We start from the raw sequence: 21,259 nt of genomic DNA, 5'->3' as shown, positions 1-21,259 counted from the left end.
TCTATTTGTCCAGTTGACTATTGTCAAATAGTCTAAAATCTAAAATGCTTTGAATCGCTTTAAAATATTACTTACCAGATGCATTAATGCTGTCTTCCTCCGCTAACAAAAAAGACATACACAAAATAAATAGTTAGTTATGGTTTGCTTAACAGGCATGGTTATGCACAATACAGACATTGAAGCAGATATTACAATGACCTATTAATACATCTTTATTTTGAAGACTGCATTATTTCAGGAAAAGTAGACGATCCAAAAAAGTACCACCTGCTGAAAATAGGATATTACCTCCTCCAGTGCCTAGACCTCACTGGTGCAGAGGCATTAGTCAAATGGTTTCTATCAGACAACCTTGAGGAACCGATGTGCAGTCACAATTGACTTAATTGTTGTCAGTCCTCAAAAAGCATCCACACTGATGGACAACGAAAGTGCTTTGGCACTGAACAAGTATGTCATAGAGAGCCAAAAGGCTGAAATTTAAGTTATTTTTCTGATACACTGTGATGTCGCTGACAAGGTTAATGAGCTGTGAAAGGGTTAACAAACTGTGTATCAGTTTAACTAGCCTGTCTGCATTGTAGCTAAGGTGCCACAATCTGTGTGTAAGGAGTCTCAGATGGTTTTCTGGGAAAAAAGAAAAGAAATGGCGCTTAAAGGACAGTGAAAGATTGGTTTTGGCAAAATCTACCTCTGAACAAAGAGACATTTATTTTCTTGCAAAAAAACTACTGGTTGGAGAGATGTGCAGAGGCCTGACAAAGCCCCTCCAAACTGCAGTGTGTTTGCAGCCAGTAATGCAAAAAGATTTGAGTATGAATCACCAGCGCAGTGACAAGATGGTGGAATGATTAAACCTTACAGCATTGGCTTTTCAGTTAAATTGCCATGGATTTTGAGAATCAAACGAGTCATCTGCCATCCTGGGGTTTTGTGTTACCAAAGCAGTATAACCAGGATAATGTTTTTAGGGGCAACCATCACAAGCCGGGCCAAAATCTTAATTTGAGTGCCGACAGCATGAGAGAAACCTTGCCAGGCATAAGCCAGGTGCAAATTATTTGTAATGATGGAGTTCTGTGTTAGCAAGCCAGAGGAGTGAGGATGGCAGCAGAATGTGTGGAACATTGATCAGCAGAGGGAGTTGTGTTGCAGAGGCTACAACTAGTGTGCTCCAGGAGGAGAGGGAACTTCTTCATCAACTTCCATCCTGTCTATGCTTCACTGTTCAGGAGGGACTGGTAAGCCCATTACATTTACTATAAATGCGGGACATAAAAGGGGTAAATTGAGCGTGATAAATCTGTTGACCGTTAATTTTAGAATAGTAATCTTAACCTTCTGGTTGAGAATGATTTCTTATACAACTCATGTTTCATTATAGCAGTGCAACATTGGGTTAAAGTACGTTTGACAAAAATGTGAAACCCATGGTAAATGGTGGGCATAATGATGATCAGGTTCAGGAGAATTTTAAAATGAAGCAGGAAAGCTTAAAAATTGTGCAAATCCTTCCCCTTTAAATAATGAACATTCTGGGGAGAATTTAGGAACTTATGTCTTGGATACAATCCAAGGAACACACCAGTATTGTCAGAGACCTCAGGTGATAACCGTGAAATGAACCTAAAAAGTGAGTTACAGACAGACCTAAAAGTGATAGAAGAAACAGTAATCATAACATAAAGTAAACCCTTCAGCAAACAAGTTCTGCATAGAAAATAATGTACACGTAGAAGTTATACTTGCAGACCTGATAAATGAGAAAGCATATTCATTTTCCAGGTCAAAGGGTTCAAAAGCTGCATGCAGTGGTCAGGAGGTAGTAAATGTGTTAATAAGTTACTTTTGAGAATGTAGTGAATTATGTGCAAACTGACGGTAATAGCAGTGAAAATACTATGAAAAGGTAGAAGATGATAAGGGTTCAGAAAATATGTGCCAAAGCTTTGGAGTCCAGAACATAGTGCTTTATTTATAAAACAGGGAACCTGACATTCCCTCAAACACTCTAGTGAAAATCAGTTAATATCAGTGAAACACATGGACGAGAAAGATTCCCATCAGGAAATGCCAGATTTACTGCTTTATAAATAGAGACCATAATGTGCAAAATGATAGTCTTACACTTGAAAATTCTGTGACTACTGCCCAATGCAATGTGTTTATTTTGAAAATGTTATGATTGCTGTGGGAAAAAAGAAACGTAAACTGCAAAATGCAACAAAGAAAATGATGGGTTCTAAAATTAAAGGGCATCTTGAAATGTTGCTGGGAGAAAGTTTAGATGAAGATTGTGCAGCACCTAGTAATGATGGGAAGACTAAGTGTAAAGCTTTCTTTTTAATATTATAGTATATTTCAAAGTGTTTTCTGCAGTTTCACCTGGGAAAGAGACTCCTAGGATAAGGTGTTAAGTAATTGGTCCAACAATTCTGATTGAGTGTGACAGAATGCTGAAATTTAAGTTTTTCTAGGGGAATGTGATATTGCTGGTTCCCTCTAATGGAAATTATTTGTTTTTATTAACTTATTTTGTATTCTTGTTTTGGAGCAAATAAAGTAGAGCTGGAGTAGAGTAAGTAGACCTGGGCTAAAATTTGAGCTGGAGTATAGACTGCCTCTGCAAGGATTGCATTTGGCTAATCCCTCACACTTTTAATGTTTGTTCTTTATCATTTCTACATACAAGATAATATGTAGAATACAATACAAGATTAATATGTAATATATATATATATATTATATCTACTACAATCAATTTGCACTGTAACTCATAAAAGAAGCAAACAATATTTGATTATTTAAATCAGGCCTTTAATTTAATGGCTCTTTTTTTTTCATCTATCAGGAGTTGAGTTTTAACCTCTAAATATATTTCTTACCCTAAGCTAAATGCTAACCCTAAATCTATACCTTATCTATAGGTAATATTGCTAATTATATCAGGGAAATAAAAAGGATCATGTTAATACAAGTGGCAATAGCCCTGTTGCTGTGACATGTATTTAAATATGTAATAAACAATATTCTACTTATCTATTTTACCCTAATTGGTGAAATTCCATCTGTGGCAACACTAAAAATGTGTGAGTTTAGCTTACCTCTTGATAGTTTGCATATTACTCCCTTTCTGATATTGTTACAAGAGCCCAGACTCCAAGCTCCGTTGTTGCCTTCAATCCAGTAACAGGAATTTGGACTTAGCAAGCTGGGACCAGAGTCTTGCTGACCCCAGTTGGAGTAATTCACTAGCGTGTTATCATTCCACAAAAGAGAGCCTTCTGCAATGCAAGTAGATAGAGGATTTTACATCATGGTCACATGTATTCTGACAACATACAGAGATACCTCCTTTAGATCTACCAACAGCTAGGTTGTACATGGGCTTGTCTTAATTAGATAAAAAATAAATTAGTTGTTTAGGTCTGTGTATATTACAAAGTTTAGGTAAATCTAAGAAGATTGATAACCCTTCCCCTCCCCAAATGTTTTTGGCAAACATCTCACCTTTGATACTAAAAGACATGCCAAGCCAAGCTCCTTTTGTCTGGCTTTCATATGTCTGCAGATGCTCCCAGACGAAAAGGTTTTCTGTCTCATCTATGATTGTCAGAACATCACCACCAACTAAAACACAGAAATTAAGAGAATTTTTATGTTCACATTAATATTTCTGCAGTTTAATGATAGCGTCTTTTAAGGTTAAATGAGTCAAAATCTTTGATCTAGGCTTCAGATATTAATATTTTTGTAAATACCTTTCTGGCATTTTGTTGCGGCATCCTTCTGACTAATATTGAGCTCCAAATGGAAGGAGTAGCAGTAGTCACGGAATGGGATCCATGTGGAATCCCCTATTGAGTTCGGACAGCTGCTGTTCAAACTCCATTGATGTGTTTTGACAGATTCTGTTTAAGAAATAATAGAAACAGGAGACATGTTAAGATATTGAGTGTATATCTACGGTATATCTTTATTTGCTACGTGGACGGAGAATCTCCATGTATTGCAGTAGCTTTATCAGTTCAGGAGACTGAAACCACTTCTTTACCACTGCAATTATTTCCTGTGACAAATCCAATCCAAGGACCCTGGTTCATGAAAAAACCTCTAGGTCCATCTAGGTTCTGAATTATTCACAGAAAGAAGTCTCTCTCTCTCGTTCCTTTTTGCCATAATTCGTATAGTATATCTTGCAATGATTGTTGGGGAATTAATATGTTGTGTAAATATAAGTGGCATAAAGTATTGGTGAGGAGTGATTCCTTTAAGGCCTCATTCAAATTCATTCTGTTAAAGACAGCAGTGCATGACATTAAAACAAGGTCAACTCCACTAATTATTTTTTTCATCGGTATAGTTCATAGTACTGTATATGCATGCAGTTACAGTTTTTGGAAGATCATGCAAAAAACCGTTTCAAAGGACATGCATAGTTTGTTAAACCCCAATGGAATTGCATTTCTAAATGCAAAGTTTAAGGGATTTGAGAACTGAGTTTTTTTTACGCCTTCAAAAACACTTGCAAAAAGCAGTAAGCATTAGACCGAATATGTCTGTGCATTTTTTCAATTGATAGGCAGAAGAATACACCAGCATTTTCATGCATTTTTTTTTTAATAATATATGTTTGGCACCTCTGCAACCTCCAAAGACTTGAATGGGAAGTGTTTAAATTGCCTAAAAGAGCTTGTACAGGCTCCTTTTATAAAACAGGGAATCAAGAAGTACAATATTGGGTGAACATAGTATACTTGAGGATCATGGCACGGACATACCTTTTTTCTTAGGCACCCTACAGTGATGACAGGTCCCGGCACTTGTCACTGCTGAACCCCTATCCTTGTTGCTGGCTCCTCAGCAATACATAGAAGCACTTACATTGTCCCCATTGTCTGGTACAATATGCAGCATTGTCACATATAGACATGGGCTCTGCAGTGCATGACAGTATAGGCAAAATTAAAAAAAGCCTTTGTGCCAGAGATTTTTTTTTCAGATGACTTTGCCAAAAACCTCTACCTCATGGTGAATTTGTGGGGGGGGGGGGGGAGTTTAGTTTAAGTTTAATTTGACTGAAGTGCAGCTAACATTTTGATAATTTTTTCTAGTTCCCTAAGCTCTCATTTTAACATCATTTCATTTTAAAAAATGTCTTTATTTTTTACTATACTTCTTATCTTTCTTGCCTGCATATTGAATCCTGATGAGCCATGTTTTGATTTTCTGTTCTGGTGTTAGTGAACATCTACACACATACAGACCTTGTTTGACTGTAGATGAGCAAACTTTAAATAAAGTCTGTAAGCACCAACAGCCAATCAGTTGTGTTATTAATGTGGATATTCATTTTATTCAATGAGTTAAGCTCTTACTTAAAGGTAAAGGCTGTTTGGAGATTTACAACCCTGATCTCATTAACTTCTAAAGGAGAACTGAGAGTTGTTTGAAGTCTCAGCTTTCTAGCTCAGTACTGCTGAGATGGATTGCTTGTTCGGGGAGGTGCTGCCATAGGTAATCACAGATCCAAAGAGGTATCTATGGCAGCACCTCCCCTAAAAACCAGCAGAGATTTGTGATGAGGGTTTAAACTTCAAACAAACTTCTATTTCCCAGTGAGCTTGTAAATAATCACTAAACAGTCTTTGTGTATAGTCCAAATTTTTTTCCCCGAATTCATTATTTTGTTTTGGCTCCTTCTGCTGCGGAACACAGATGTGTCTCCAGCAACTCCAGAAGTGGGGTCATGGTTTTGATGTGATTTATTATGTGAGTTAACTAAAGACTGTTTAGATACAGTTGATTCAAATAGAGAATCACTTGTTCTTTAAGGTTGTACTTTACCAGTGTGCAGCATAAGATGACTGGTACAGCTCCAACTAAACTTTATCAAATGTAATTTCCAAAATGGTGTCCATTATTTTATGCCTGTAGCTTTCATGGTGAAATTACCTAGTGCTACTGCCAAGTAAGTCCTTGCTCAGACTTCTCATTAATATTATTAAACAGGATTTATATAACGCCAACATATTACGCAGTGGTGTACATTAAATAGGGGTTGCAAATGACAGACAGTGACACAGGAGGTGGGGAGGACCTCATGTTGTAGGGTGACCACTGTCTGTCAGCTGAGCACATGTTGTCATCGTGTCAAATGTAGCTCTTACGGAAACAAAAATTGGCCCTTTTCAGTGATTTGTAATGCTTTGCACACCTAATGTGGTCCGTTTGAGGAATATATCCACTTAAATCCCAGAAACTGCAGGAAATGGCAAAAAAAAAAAACAAATTGCCATACTTCACACTGCAGTGTCTCAAGAACTAGCAGTGTAAACTTGCAGAAGCCAGGAGCTCTAAAAAGCAGTGAAAAACATGGCACTTTTAGATTTAATATGATTCAAACTAGAATCTAGCATGTACCCTTTAAAATTTACATTTTTAATAATAAAGGAATTTATTTTGCACTGGTTTAAAAAAGTTCCTTGGACCAAAGCAACACCTGTATTTATATCCAAGTAAAAAGTTATTGTGGTACTCTTAATTTTTCTGCACTTAAGCAACTTTAACATCAGCTCATAGCCATGCATGTGGTTTCCACGGAAGTTTTACCCTTGCTTTTGCATTCTTTTATCTTGAGTTGAGATTTAATTGTCCATATTTTCAGCAAGGTAATGTTCCCACCATATTTCAAAAGCAATTGCTACCTGGCTGTAAGTGAAGGTGAGCAGAAAGCCATACAATGTGATATAATGTAAGTAACACTCCCACAGCAGCACTCCAGAGGTGTTAAAGTAGCACATTCTACTACATTGTAGCGTGAAATGCACCTTTGCATGAAAAGATGTTTAAATATCCGATTATGATAAATGTCTTAGAAAAATAAATACAACAAATTACTAAAACATAAATGCCTACATAAGAAAGCAAATACAAGGACTTCATCAAAGCAAATCTTTTGGTAAATATAAAGTAACCTATACTAGTCAAAGTGTCCTTGCAAAAATATAAAACTAGTAGACCTAAAATGTTGTACTCCCACCCCTGCCTTCTATTCGATGTGCCTGGGCAAAGATGACATCATACTCCTTCTAACTAGATCCTGGGAAATGAAGAACAGCTGATATCTTGCAGAACAACAGTTTTGCAATGGATTTAAGATAAAGATTTGAGGGGTTAGGTCAAAGAATGGGACTTTTTAGGCCATCAATAATCAATTGTACCTCTATATCAAACATAATATCTTTTTTAGAAAACATTTAGAAGAACATTCATAATAAAATCATTAAAAATGTGCAAAAAACATGATCAAATATTCCTGTCTGGGTTACCCAATCCTAGGGGCATACCCTATTGTTTTTTGGCGTGTTTCACAGACTAAATATGCTTCTTCAAATGAAAATGGAAAATGGAAGACAGAAAAATCTAAAATTAAAATGATAAATCTTTTACCAATAAGCATCTCAATTTCATAATTATACAAAATCCAATTTCAAACGTTATCTCTTTTCAAATGTGGATGTACCTGGTTCCTGTGGAATATAAAGCTCCACCTAACAGGTAGCAGGGAGCAGGCAAGGACGGCAATATTTTAGACAGTGGTTCAATCAGCAGTGATCACTGCTGATTGAACCACTGTCAAAAATATTGCTGTCCTCAAATAAAGATTTAATATTTTAACAACAGGGTATGCCCCTAGGATTGGGTAACCCAGACAGGAATATTTGATCATGTTTATTGCACATTTTTTGTGTCAATCAGCTTTATTGAGATTTCAAAGAGAAATAAACAACTATACATAGCAAACATTAAAACGTATTAACCCGTAACGGCATTGGCTTCGTATAAGCATAAAATACACATCTTAGATACAGCATGTACCCTGATAAACTTAGCAATAATCTGTCAAAACCTTCATGAATCAGAATAAAACAAATCAACACAAATATACAAAGATTAACAAAGATACTCCTAGAATCATGGAACATAAATAATATTCTAACAATCTTAAGCCGCCTGTATAGCTATATACATGTGTAAACATCTTTTAACCAAAAAAACTGTAAAAAAATAAAAAAAACACTGCAGCCCAAGGAGGGGGGTAGGGAAGGAAAGGGGAAAAGAGAATGTGCACCACACAAGGTTGGAAAAAGTATGAGAAAACCCTTAATACAAAGATAGCGCCCTAACAAATATACGAGAACATTAAGATATGTACATTTGGAGTCAGGGAGATTCTTTAAACCAATCCCACGTGGACCAAACTATTTTAAATTGTTCCATTCTGTCATCATCTTCCGCCACTAGCATTTACATATGGCGGATTTTTTCAAGTCCGGATACCCAGTCAGCTATAGAAGGAGCAACAGGCTGCCTCCACAATCCCGGGATAAGAACTCTAGCTGCGGTAAGAAAGTGGCTCAGGGCACCCCTTTTAATACTTTTAAGTGAACCCGGGATCATAGATAAAAGAGCCACATTAGGGGTGTTGGGTACAGTAGAACCGGAGCAGTCATTAAATATCTGAATAATCACATCCCAGAAACAAAATATCTTTGAGCATTCCCACCAAATATGAAGCATTGTCCCTTGATGCGATAGGCATCGCCAACAGCGATCCAAGTTTGTGGAAGAGATTCTATGCAGATCCACAGGACAACAATACCACCTAGACAAGATTTTATAGTTAACCTCCTGGGCTTTACAAGTCAACGCCAGCTTGTGTGTGAGGGTAAATGATGTTTCCCAGTCGTCTCCAGTTATGAGACCAGCCAAGTCCCTCTCCCAGTATCTGGTGTATATAGGGGCTCTAGGCACAGTACTTTGTGTGAGTAGCTCATAAAGCCTTGAGACAACATGGGGAGGGCGAACAGGTGAGCTAACTAACTGCTCGAATTCCATCAAATTTCTGTGTAGTAAGGATGGATCAGTAAAAGAAGCTACAAAAGACGTTAATTGCTTGTACGAAAGCCAGGATAGCAGCTTACTTCTGTATGAAAGGTCTAGGGAGGATAAAGAGGGGACCCACCCATTATGAACTATATCCTTTAGGTGACGGTGTTCGGAGGTGGACCAGGATAAGAATTTGGTAGCCCTCAATGCCGGCGGAAATGCTGGGTTATCGAACAATGGTGTCATGGGCCCGGGTCTCGTAGACAATTTGCCCGATCTAAGATCTATATCCCAAATACGTAATAAATCCATAGTAAGTCGAGGTATGGGGAAAGTCAGCCGTAATAACTACCGGTCCACCCATGGCAGAGACCGGAGACTCACTGGGGACAAAAGTTCTTCCAGCAGCACCCATTCTTTCGACTCCCGACTGTGAAACCAGTCAGTCAGGTGCACTAAGACCAATGCCCTATAATAGGAAACAATATCAGGGGCCCCCACTCCTCCTCTACATTTGGGTTTAACCAATATGCCGAATGCCAATCTGGGGCGCTTCTTATTCCATAGGAATTTTAAAAACAACCTATGTATTTTACGCAAATATGCAGTTGATAAAAATATAGGAACCATTTGGAATATATATAACAATCTGGGGACAATATCCATTTTTAGGGTGTTTATGCGAGCGAACCAGGAAAGAGGCATGGAGTCATATTTCTTATTGCACATTTTTAATGATTTTAATGTGAATGTTCTTAATGTTTTCAAATAAAGATATTATGTTTGATATAGAGGTACAATTGATTATTGCTGGCCTGAAAAGTCCCATTCTTTGAGCTAACTCAAATATTTATCTTGAGTCAACTATTAGGGATGTGGCCATGTGATGGATAGGTCGGTTAGGTTATTTAGTTTTGCAATGGAGTGTCTTTCACAAGATTTTGCCTGCTCTATCATTCTTCCAGAAAGTTTCCTGGACAGTGCAACGTCATGCCAAGATATAGCGAAGATATGCAAAATATAATTTATTTTTTTACAGGTAAACCTTACACCTGTGACCAGGAAGTGGGGGTTAAAGCAGTTTTTAGTGGGCCTAACCTTTTATTGTTAGCTCTGCCTAAAGGTTTTATTTTAAAGAAATCCTATAAATACTGAAAGTGCAACTGTTTGAACTATTGATAGTCCATGCTGCAATCCCCAGCTTAGTGGAAATTAGAGTATGGGATCTATAATGTGAGAAAATCGGGGGCGGGGGGTGGGGGTTAATGCTTACAAAGTACTACCAATGTAACATGTTTTAAGGCACTGAGAGATTACCATTGAAAGAGGGAAAACAATTATTAACCAAGAATAACAAAATAGAAAATTAAAGAACTTACGACTGTTGTAGTTGCAGATTGCTCCAGGTAGTTTTTGATCACAGTTTGCTGTGCTCCATGTTCCCTGGGCATCCATGTATACACAACCACTCAGCCGTTGTGGCTCACCATCCCTCCAGTTGGTGTATGAAGTTCCATCATCTGTTAGCCAAGAGTAGGATCGGCCACCCTACAAAGATTAAAAAATTCCAATAATAATAGCTTAGATAAGCAGTACTTTTATTAGTATTCTTTATTTTTCTTATAAATAAATGTATAATTTATATTGTAATGCATTTAAGGGGGTTTACAGAGTCCATAGTATTACAAGTATTTAACATGCAACTCTGGTACTCTCTCCCTTACCACGTGAGCATCTGTATGGATTAGAAAGGCAATTAATATTGTGCTGAGTGGGGTGGGGGGCTATGAATATGGCAGACCTTTGTGTTTTGAACTAGGGTGCTATTGGACATGCCTATTTTACTAAGAACCATTGTGGGACACCCTGCTGATCTTTCCCCCAGTAGCTTCCCTACCAAAAAAATTACTGGCCTGGTGACAGGAAGAGATAAATGCAACTTGTATATCACATTGAATACTTTACAAAATTTTACAAAATATTGGCACCTCTTCATTGAACAGCCCAATCCACAGAGGGCTCTTCTGCCCAGTTACTGCAAGAGTCAGATATGCCTGTTGGTAGGGGTCTGGGATGCTTGTTAAGGTGGCATTACGAGTCTCACACAGCAGACGAGCTTCAATCCAAGTCATTGGTTTTTGCAGAATCAGGTAGGAGCTGTTCCTATATTGGAGCTTGGTGTTAGGTGGAAATGGAAATGGCTCAGGTGGTGGGCTCAGAGCGGGCACTGCACAGAAAAGAATATATTTTAGGAACAAAATAACACACAGTTATTTAGTTCAACAATAAGTGCCAAAAGCAGTAAAATGCAGTAACACATAACAGCCAACCAGATTTGAGTGATGACTTCTGACTGGTTTCTTTTTGTTCCTCCTGTTGCCACATACACAATCTAAGCTTGAAATTTAGTCGCACACTCACAGCGCACCTTTGCTGATCTGGCAAATGTATCCATGCTTTTCTGAACACAGCTTGTCATCCCATCGTCCAGTGAATTGTGGTGGAAGTCCATGCCAGATTGCAGCACAACTGACCTGCAGATATTGATAAATTAATTTTTGATTTTGAGGATGTTGCATCCTGCTCAGTATATAATCGCATCAGGATTCTGTTATCTATACACCATATACCAATGATCAACATAAATTGGCTCACCATCTTGCCATTGGAAGAGATCTCTCTTGATGGTGCTCCTGGTGCCCAGTTAATATATGTAAGTGGTTGTCCTCCTTCCCATTGGAATCTTTGTCTTCCATTGTGAAGGCCAATCCAAAGGTCAGAGGTGATATTCGGGAGTATGGATGTAATGAAAGCTAAAGAAAAGAAACAATGTTAAAAAAAAAAAAAAAAAAATTGTATTTAGGAGTTTGGTGGAAGCCAAGAAGATATAGTTGGGTTTTTAGAGTTCTCTTTAGTGCTGTTGCTATATATGCCTTTATTAACATAAAAGGATATCTCCATTTAAAATTTTAGTCAACATTGGCACTGGCATCTCAAAGCTAAATTCAACAATGGAAGGGGCCATTAAACCTTTAACACCAGGGCTACAAAGATTTTATAGATATCTCCTATGGATGTAACAATGCCATTTAATAAAACTCAGTGTGATAATAGTAATGCTAGTGCTTACCTTGTTCTAAGTAGTTGTCAATTGTGGCAATCTCTCCATTCACAGCTTTGCAGGCATCTCTGGCTTGTTGCCATGTCTTCATTTCCCCCTTGCCGTCTGCTTTCACACCAAAGCACTACAGGAAAATAAAAGTCAACAGGTTCATACAGTATAGCAGTGTTTAGCGCCATGTTGTTCTTAGACAGCTATAAAACCCCTAGACACACATTAAAGTAGGTCAGAACTGGTAATAGCTGATTTTCTGTAAAATAAAACTCCATAGCTTTATGATTCGTGCACTGTAACTGAGGTTAGCAAGTATTAGTCTTTAGTTGTACAGATAATAAACACAGGGAAGAGGCTGAAGGCAAAAATGTACAATTCAGAAGTCAGATTTATCAGAAGAGACAGAATAATTCTTCTATATCAAAACTACCTTACATGACATGTTTAAATACACCTTGTGTTCTAACCTTGTTCATGAAAGGTAGCCAGGTCCCAGGGCAGCCACCCACACTGGGTGGAGAGAGCGGAGGTAAGGTGGGTGGTGGCACTGTGGTGTTGGTCCGTTTGCATATATAAGGCAGAGCAGTAATGCATTTCTGATCGCCCCATTCTCCTGCAGACAAAAAGTATTGTTTATTAGTAGGCAATATACAACTTTGTCATAGTTAGGTTGACAACAACTTTACAACGCTAGTAAAATATTTATTAAATGGCCAACTAACTAGATTTGATACCTCAGACATAAAAATGCTGTAGCACAAAACTTTTACTGTAGATACAGGCCTTAGGTACAATTTATAAATATTTGGTAAAAAAGTTAATAACCATGTGAAAAAAACCTAATTGTCCAAATATACTAATTTGAACCATCTTATCTGTGGGTGCTTACTTACTCACCTCCTCTGTCTACATCCTATGAGTTAAAAATCCAATGTTAACCTGCTTGTGTCTACACACTAATAAATATCCAAAACACTTGAATAGGTACTCATTCTAATATGTCTTTAGGACCGTTGTCAGCAGAGCATGTGCCCTCACCCCTTTTTACTCATGACAACTCTAAAAGTTTAGATTCCACCTCACTTTCAGTCCCAGAAACAATTGTCTGTAGAACAAATACAGAAGTCAAATGTTCCCAAATAGGGTATAAATGGCAGAAAACAAAATGATGGGGTTTCTAATCCCTCCATAATTTATGCAAAACTGAACATTTTGGTAATGTCTATACAGCAGGAAGGTTGTTTAGTGCAGAAGTAATGGGAAATGTAAAATATAATAAACTTATCAGCCTGTTCACAATTTTTTAAACTAAATTTAAATCTCTTTGCTCCTTCAACGGCATTTCACCGTCTTCTTTACGAATCTCTGGCCATCTTGACTGACCAGGCCAGAATGACATAACGTTTTGCTGGGATAATACACTGAGTGTAAAGCATAGTTGCGCTTTAGGACTTCTCACTGCCACCTTGTTTATGTGCTGCCAGTACTGGCAACATTGGAATTGCAGCTCACAATGCACCTGGCACATCAAGTGTTACACAACAGGAAGTGTGACCATCCTTAAACTTTGTTGTAACGCTACCTGTTGTGTTCATTAAAGCCTAAACCGAAAAAAAAAAAAACACCAGAAGGTAGTATTTGACAAAAGAGACACCCAAATCCTGACGGCTTTTTGTTTTGGCTCTAAACTGTACAGCACATGCCGCCAGCAGCCAGCCCTGAGGGGAAAAACTTGTGGGCTCGCAAGGGGCTACATCATCTAATGAGTGAGGAGTCTATGTTCTCCAGCTTTGGAGAGCTTTACCAAATCAGCCCCATTGTGTAAAGGCCAGCTTTGAAAGACTTTTGCCACACTAGGTTGATAAAGCTAGAGGTGATTATGTTGGTGACTGGCCATGGTGGTTTAGGGCAATAAAAATCATAAAATTCCCTTGATTTTAGGATAGCTCATTTGTTTTCTAAATCCAAACACATTATTAATCACTTACCTCTAACTGCTGTCATATACACACATTTCTTCTCTCTGGAAATGCGGCCGATTCGGCCGGGAGCCCAATTCACAAAATTGAGTACAGTCTTGTCAGACCATCTATAGAAAGGACAATTTACCATGAAGGTTAATAAAAAAAAATATTTTTTTCTTTTGACAACTATTGATGTAGGACAAGTAAAGACTCGCAAATCAACTTAACAATGTATAATCCAATTCTGTATTGTGTTGTCTCCAAAGGAATCTGGTTTAATTGTCTAATTAAATCTACACCCCATTATACCGTCTGCTGGCAGCCTCTCCTTTTCCCTGGGCACACTGAATGTGTTGGTTACCTAGTTTCCATGTAAAATGGCCCTTATCTACTGTGGAGAGTAAAGGTTTCCCATAACTTATCTACTGTTGTACAATTTAATTATCAGTTTCAATTGAAATCCCCATCTACTAGGAATAAAGCAATTGTAAAAACATGAATGCACGGCAGAAATCGATATGCTTGAAAAGTCAATAAAAAAGTGGTAAAAATTAAGCAGCAATAATTCAGTATTTACTCAGTTCTGAGCAGGTTGGTGTTGTATTTTTATATCCACCATATAATGTATTATAAAAGGAATGTAATTTAAAGTAAAACAAAATTAGAAACTACAGTATCATCATACATAGGAAACCCATGCAGCAACTTGTTTTTTCAAACCTATTCAGTCACTATAGCACAATAGCTTAGCATCATTTATTTTGATGATAAAGTCTCATTTGCAATGACCTGTTATTTTAATTCAACAACTACTAACCTGAACCTTCCATCATTTTCATAAGTGTGTAGTCCAATCCACCAGTGTTGCTCCTGCACCCGGAGAGTCTTACAGAAGAAAAAAAAATATTATATTTGCTAAAAGCAAATATGGCATAAACTTCTCTAGTTCCCAGTCAACCGAAAAAAGCTCTGAAATACTCCCCAAATGGCATATTCCAAGCAGTTGGGTTGTCTACCATAGGTCATTGTGGCACCATAATAATATATTTGTAATATTATGATTGTATTATCTGGTATTATTAACATTACATAAATGAAACAAAAGCTATGCTATGCACTATTTAAATCGAAACTGGCCACATAGTATACTAATGCAGTTCCCAAAAATTGAACATTCTGTTAAAGAGTAGAGTTTCCTTATACATATGCGTTCCAACAATTATAAACAGGGTTATTTTGTACCTTCTGTAGGTTCTGCATTATAAAGTCCAGCTCTGCTGGACTGTGAATAGATGTTAGCTCCGACCTAAACCAAGTGCATATTCTCTGAGCCTGTTGCCACGTGGATCGATGCTCAAAAAATTTATAATCTGCATTCTCAAATCTGACCCACTCGGTGTTTCCTACAAAAGAGGATTTTAGAATAAGAGAAGTGGCTCAATAAGCAATATAATTCAAACAAATTACATGTAAATTGTTTTCTGACAAAATTCTAAATGTTCTGTATATGCAAAAATATCAAGTGGACCTAACATCTGATACATTTTAATACAATTTCATGTATGCTACCAGATGTTGAATGCAAGGCAGACAGTATGCAGTTTTTTTTTCCCTCAGTGTTATTTTTGTTCGATATTACAGTACATTTATTCGGGCCTTGCAACTGACTGCAAGTATTCAATCTTCGATTTATCGATTTTTAACTGGTTTTGACTTTATTACAATGGTTACCCTATCAACAAAAATACCTTACATGATCAATTTTTTTAAGATGACATTCTGCTCATATATTATTTAAAAATATAACAGAAAATCAATTCTATCTAAAATCAAGGGTTAAGCTATTGTATAACTAGCTTAACCCTTATAGGTATTTATTATCTCTTTTTACCACCTTCAATGCCTTTATATTCTTTCCTTATCAGAAAATGAGTACAGTCTTTCTTTAGGCTTCATCTTTTACAAGAATTAACTTTCTGGCCTGCTCTGTGATGATACAGTCACATAAATCCCAATGTCTTTGCAGACCTTCAAAGGGTCTGGGTTCAAATATGTTTTCCAAGGATCAGCCCCTGCTGAAATGTTTTTTATTGCAACATGTTACAATGTTACCGTCAAGTCTGATTACTTGGAAAAGGGAGAGGAGACTTAGGAAATGTTGGCCTAATTGCAGCAGGCCAATGATAAAATATTAGCCTAGGCAAAACCACATAAGGGTGTAGAAATTTATTAGGCACTTATACTTCAGAGTTTAGAATCAAAAACAACCAAACAATTTTAAAAGTGTGAAGTAAAACAACTCAATCCTGTAAATGGGTCCTTACCTTTTGGAATTTCTGGTTCTTTGATCTCTGTTCCTAAAGATAAAGTAAAAAAAAAAGCATTTGTTAGGAAAGTAAATCAGATCAAGGACTCGAACCTATGCTGAACGTGTTCTCAAGGTAAAACACCTTCCAAAGCTTCAATTTTTGGACAGAATAAAGAAGACGGACAGACAGCAATAAAAACATTTAACAAAAAGTCTACTTTATTGTGTGAAGATGGTCTTTTATTGAGTTAGTTTAAATTACATTTTTTGTTTTATTTCATATAGAATTCCAAATAGAACAAACACAAAAAAACAAGTAAAAATTGAAGTCTTAAATTATATAGACAGAAAAGGCATACAACAGAGAAAAGTAAAAAAAACCACCACACAAAAAATACACTATAATGTTCTACTTTAGCAAACCATCTTGGGTCCCCAGCAGATGCTACTAATGCCAGATATCAAAAAGCAAATTAAGATCCCAAGTGGTGTATTTAGTTCCTTTTTGTGAAAAAAAAAATTCTAGACATGCTTTTTAACTACACCAAGCCTGAGGTCAACTTAAAGCCAAACCTAAAATAAGATCATGAAGTGTGATTCCATTATATGTCTACCAAACTCTTAAAGTTAAACTCCAGGCAGCATGGTTTTAATAGGATGTTTTCAAACGAGCAAGCAGCATGGTATGCTACTGGGAAAATAACAGTTCACAGTTTGTGAAGACCTCAAATATTGATGAAGCATATATCAAAAGAGAAATGGGCATCAAACATTACAGGCTGAGCAATAAAACATATCAGAAGAGACTGACGGGGCTCAATATGTAATCAATAAAAACAAAGAAAAGCCTAGAAATCCTAAGGAAAGCACTTGATAGACTATCTGGTCTTTTTCTGCCATTTCTCTTTTATTTTTGTTTCTCTTTGCGGTTTATTATCTCCTAATTTTGGCTTTTAGTTTACACTACATTTCTGCTCTCTGCTCCAGCTTATCACATCAACCCTGGCGTTGTCTTTGCCACTTCGTTTGTTGGCCCATTCACAAAACACGGCTTGTTATAAAGCTGTGGCTTTGATGATGCACATATGGTTGCAGCGTTATCATTTCATAGCCATAGCACCAGTATCCACGCACCAGTAAGGAGACGCACAACAAAAAGCCAAATGTTCATGCTGATGAAAACAAAACTACACTGCAAAGGTAAAGATGTAATAATGTATATAAAAAACATGGTGGCCTGGATTTAACTTTAACTGTGAATGATTTATTTGGTTTAGTATACACAATACTATTTGGTTATAGTTAAGATTTAATATTTTAAAAGCCATAACAGTTGGAAATTAAAGAGAAGTACCTTTAGGCAACTTGCAAATCCAGTCCATCTGAGAGTCACACTCAATAGCCACCCACTGTAGAGATGACAGGTCCAACACCACACACCTTCTTATGTCATCGTTGTCCTGATAGCTGCGGTCAAAGTTGTGATAGGAATACTGAAACAAATAAACCGCATTATTTGGGTTGCGGATCTGAGTTGCATAACCAGAGAATTTAGCAGCCAAATGTAAGAGAGATTTTTTTTTATAGTTGCATTGTATGTATGAACAACCTAGTTAGATCAAAATGCCAGAGATCTTCCCTAGTACTTAGTACCTAGTTTTCCTCCCACTTTCTTTCAGCCTATATCATTTGAACACATGCTTCAAGCCTATGGTCATATTGGCTCTTTTTACTGCTTCTTTTTCTCACACATTACCCCTGCTGTTCCAGAATTACATGGGGCCTATACTAGTTCATATCCAGGTATTTAGGCTGGTTGCATTTGAAAATACAATTAATTAAGTAATAATGATTACACATATGAATGCAGCTATGTATTTTAGATTTGCCTGGACATTAGTTTAGTATGTCTACATTTCCTTACAGCTTTTTCAAAACTTTACCCTTAGTGACCCTTGCCATTTCTTGAGTTAGTATTGTATCTATCAGAGGCTGTCGTAAGCTTTTCATTTTAACCTCTTTTATATTATAGCTTTTTTTAATTCATGAAAATGAGATGATATTGTATCTGGACAGACATTCAGTAAAAGCGCAATGCAGTGAAGTAAATTCTTACAGAGTTTTTAAACTTTCTATGCAAGTATTGCTAGACAACATTTACAAGGGAAGCAAATGAGGAGCTCACAACAGACTCTATGTATAGGTTACATATAAAGAACAAGAGAGAGGAGGGCCGCAAAAGGAAAGACATGGATCATTTTAACTCAAATGATTCCTGGAATACAAAAATCACTTTTGTCTCTTCCTTTTCTAATAAAAGAAAACTCGTCTCAGTGCTTGTGGAAGCTTATTGACACACTTATGTTTATTGCTATAGATTCATATATTATAGTATATAATTAACTAACCCCTTGTCCATCGCTCCAAACCCAACTTTGATCACCAGTGGGATCTCTGCGGTTCAGACCAATCCAAAACCAGTGCTGGTCATGGCTTTCAGGGTCCGATTCACTGTAACAAATTATAAAACCATCATGTAACAAATTATAAAACCATCAATCAGGTCCAATCGGTTGTAGAATTACAATGGTAAAATGCAAGGAGAGAAAAAAAACCAACCCAAATATTTTGTTTAGTAAATGAGATACATAGTGTTCTTCCCCCACACTGGAGACACTGAGCAGCTGAGCCCCAATTTCTCGGCAGGACTGCTGAGCTGCAATCCAAGACTTTTTTTCTTGCAGCCTTTCTGAATAATAAACCTGTAGGGAGGATACAGTAAATAAAATCAACCAAATCAACTCAAACCAAGAAATCAGAATTTCGATATCGAAATTGTAATGATAGGGACTCATTATGGCTTTTTCTTGCCTGGGATCCGAACATGCATTTTCTAGGTCAAACGGTGTGACAGTTATGTGGTAACAATCTTGTCTTCTTGAGTCCTATTTACCAAAGACGTTATCTTTATGGACTTTATATGTTCTACTTAAAATGGACTTCAGATATATGCATGATAAGTAATCTGCAAGTATGTCCCCTTTACGATGCTTTCATCTGTTTTTCTCATCACAAGGATGGAGCCATCCTAATGAAGCCTCGTAAAGCTACTAAAGTCCACATTAGATTTCCTCATACTGGCTTAGTCTATTGCCATCTCCAAAAATGACACCGTAGACTACTTGTTTCTCTCTCTATATTGACCTTAAATTGGAATCACCTCTGGAGGCTGGGAGTGATGTGACGTGACAGTTTCAATGTGTTCTGTACTATACTTCAAAATCCATTAGTATATATGCACAATTATATAAAACAAGCTATATCTAATATGTCTATTTATAGAAACCTATTGCCCTATGGTTAAAAAAATATATAGTGGTGTTTTAAACTACTTTTCTAGCACTGTCAATTTAAACTATTACAAACTTTTTTTGCCCACCTTGTAACAATGTCTTAGAGTTGGGGCAGAGCTCCAGCCATCTGGACAGCTTCCGTTAAGGCTGGGTGTGGGCCGAGCTGCAGGTAACAGAGGGATCATTGGGACCAGGCTCTGCATACAGATGTACTTGGCTTTGAAAGTAGTGCAGTCCTTTACCTCCCACAGACCAAGAGAGCGTCCTGTGGCCAACACAACACACCCCCCTCTATCATAGCCTGTGTAGAAAAAAAAGATGGAATCAGAAAAAATAGTAATAAATGGCATGAAAAATCTTGCACACTGCAACATGAACATAACAGGAAGGCAATAAGCTCTTGGGGTAAACATATAATATGAACAGATTGGTTAATTCTTTGAGTTCAGAGCAGGTAAACATTCTCAACTTTCTTAACAACATTTCATATTCATGAAATAAAACAATTCAATAAGACTGTAATTGCTCAGGATTTTGGTGAATACCTGGCTCATCACGATTCCAGTGGGTATAAGTCACTTCACCACCGTTGTACCAAGTGAATACTCCAGTGCGGTTCAGATCCTGCAGTGCTGTCCAGTAATAATTTCCATCTGATCCATACAGAAGACTATTAACAAATGCCTGGTCAAACCTAAATTGGGCACAGCAAAAAGACAATCAGTAAAATGAAGAACCCATAAGCATTAGGACACCCTTGCATTAAAATGCTTCTTAATGCTTCCACTAATGTTACTGAGCCTCACAGAAGAATCTCAAAAAAATGAAAACCTTGGATTTCAATTTTTATTGGAGGATGATACTGTTTTATATAGGTGTTTAAGACCTTCAGCCCTCAAGAACAACTAATTATATCATCACCCCTATGCAAGTTCACTGGTATTTACAGCATAATGTAGGCGCATTATATGAATTTTTGCAGCTTTTTGTCAGCAGAAGGTTTGGTGTAACCACATACATTAATCTTGTATTTTGGTGAAAGGTACGATTTTAGTCTGTTTTCACACTTTGTTTTTTATTTGTTTTTATTGGTTGTAGTTCATATCTATGCACTGCATCTGGGATTAAAAGGTTTTTTTTTAGTTAATTCACATGCATTGAATTCATGCAGAATGCAAAAAAAAAAAATACGCATGCATAACTACACACATGGAAAAATGTAAAGCTCTCCTTTCTGTTATTTAATACACCTTTCTGTTACGCCTTATGTCTTTTTTCTTTTTGTTTTTAAAAAACATGCTTTATTAATTTATTCAGTAAGGAGGCAATTATAGGTTAACAAAAAAAGAGAATAAGTGTGCCGGAGACTGACCCTGGATACAGCACCAAACAACAACAAAGGTGATTGACACTGCTGATATGTATTACATTGACTCCTCAAGGGAGAAAATCCTATTGACCAAGTTTGGTGGAGTGAGTGAAACAATGGTGATAAACAATAAATAGGGGTAACAGAGCTCATATTTAATATTAATTTTTTCATTAGTATGCTGTATACACCATTTGAGGACATTTGATCATGTCATAAATATAATTTGCATTATGCAAAATTAAAAGATATAGA

The 21,259-nt window shown here is 36.9% G+C and overlaps 1 protein-coding gene across 2 annotated transcripts in view; it reads right to left on the bottom strand.

The window, feature by feature from the left end:
• The window catches only part of MRC2 (mannose receptor C-type 2), a 50,524-nt gene that overhangs the window by 2,523 nt on the left and 26,742 nt on the right, over positions 1 to 21,259 (bottom strand). For both annotated transcript variants that reach the window (XM_072414603.1, XM_072414604.1), the window contains 19 exons: positions 20,181 to 20,329; positions 19,722 to 19,936; positions 18,902 to 19,044; positions 18,691 to 18,793; positions 17,637 to 17,775; positions 16,299 to 16,331; positions 15,217 to 15,377; positions 14,792 to 14,859; positions 13,999 to 14,099; positions 12,478 to 12,623; positions 12,026 to 12,140; positions 11,551 to 11,708; positions 11,324 to 11,429; positions 10,884 to 11,122; positions 10,275 to 10,443; positions 3,765 to 3,914; positions 3,514 to 3,633; positions 3,108 to 3,287; positions 76 to 102 (listed from right to left, as the gene is read on the bottom strand). In XM_072414603.1, the coding sequence (XP_072270704.1) occupies positions 76 to 102; positions 3,108 to 3,287; positions 3,514 to 3,633; positions 3,765 to 3,914; positions 10,275 to 10,443; positions 10,884 to 11,122; positions 11,324 to 11,429; positions 11,551 to 11,708; positions 12,026 to 12,140; positions 12,478 to 12,623; positions 13,999 to 14,099; positions 14,792 to 14,859; positions 15,217 to 15,377; positions 16,299 to 16,331; positions 17,637 to 17,775; positions 18,691 to 18,793; positions 18,902 to 19,044; positions 19,722 to 19,936; positions 20,181 to 20,329 (2,522 nt within the window). The remainder of the gene's footprint in view (positions 1 to 75; positions 103 to 3,107; positions 3,288 to 3,513; positions 3,634 to 3,764; positions 3,915 to 10,274; positions 10,444 to 10,883; positions 11,123 to 11,323; positions 11,430 to 11,550; positions 11,709 to 12,025; positions 12,141 to 12,477; positions 12,624 to 13,998; positions 14,100 to 14,791; positions 14,860 to 15,216; positions 15,378 to 16,298; positions 16,332 to 17,636; positions 17,776 to 18,690; positions 18,794 to 18,901; positions 19,045 to 19,721; positions 19,937 to 20,180; positions 20,330 to 21,259) is intronic.

The sequence above is a fragment of the Pyxicephalus adspersus genome, chromosome 6, assembly GCF_032062135.1.
Source record: "Pyxicephalus adspersus chromosome 6, UCB_Pads_2.0, whole genome shotgun sequence".
NCBI lineage: Eukaryota > Metazoa > Chordata > Amphibia > Anura > Pyxicephalidae > Pyxicephalus > Pyxicephalus adspersus.
This window is presented reverse-complemented; position numbering and strand designations above follow the sequence as displayed.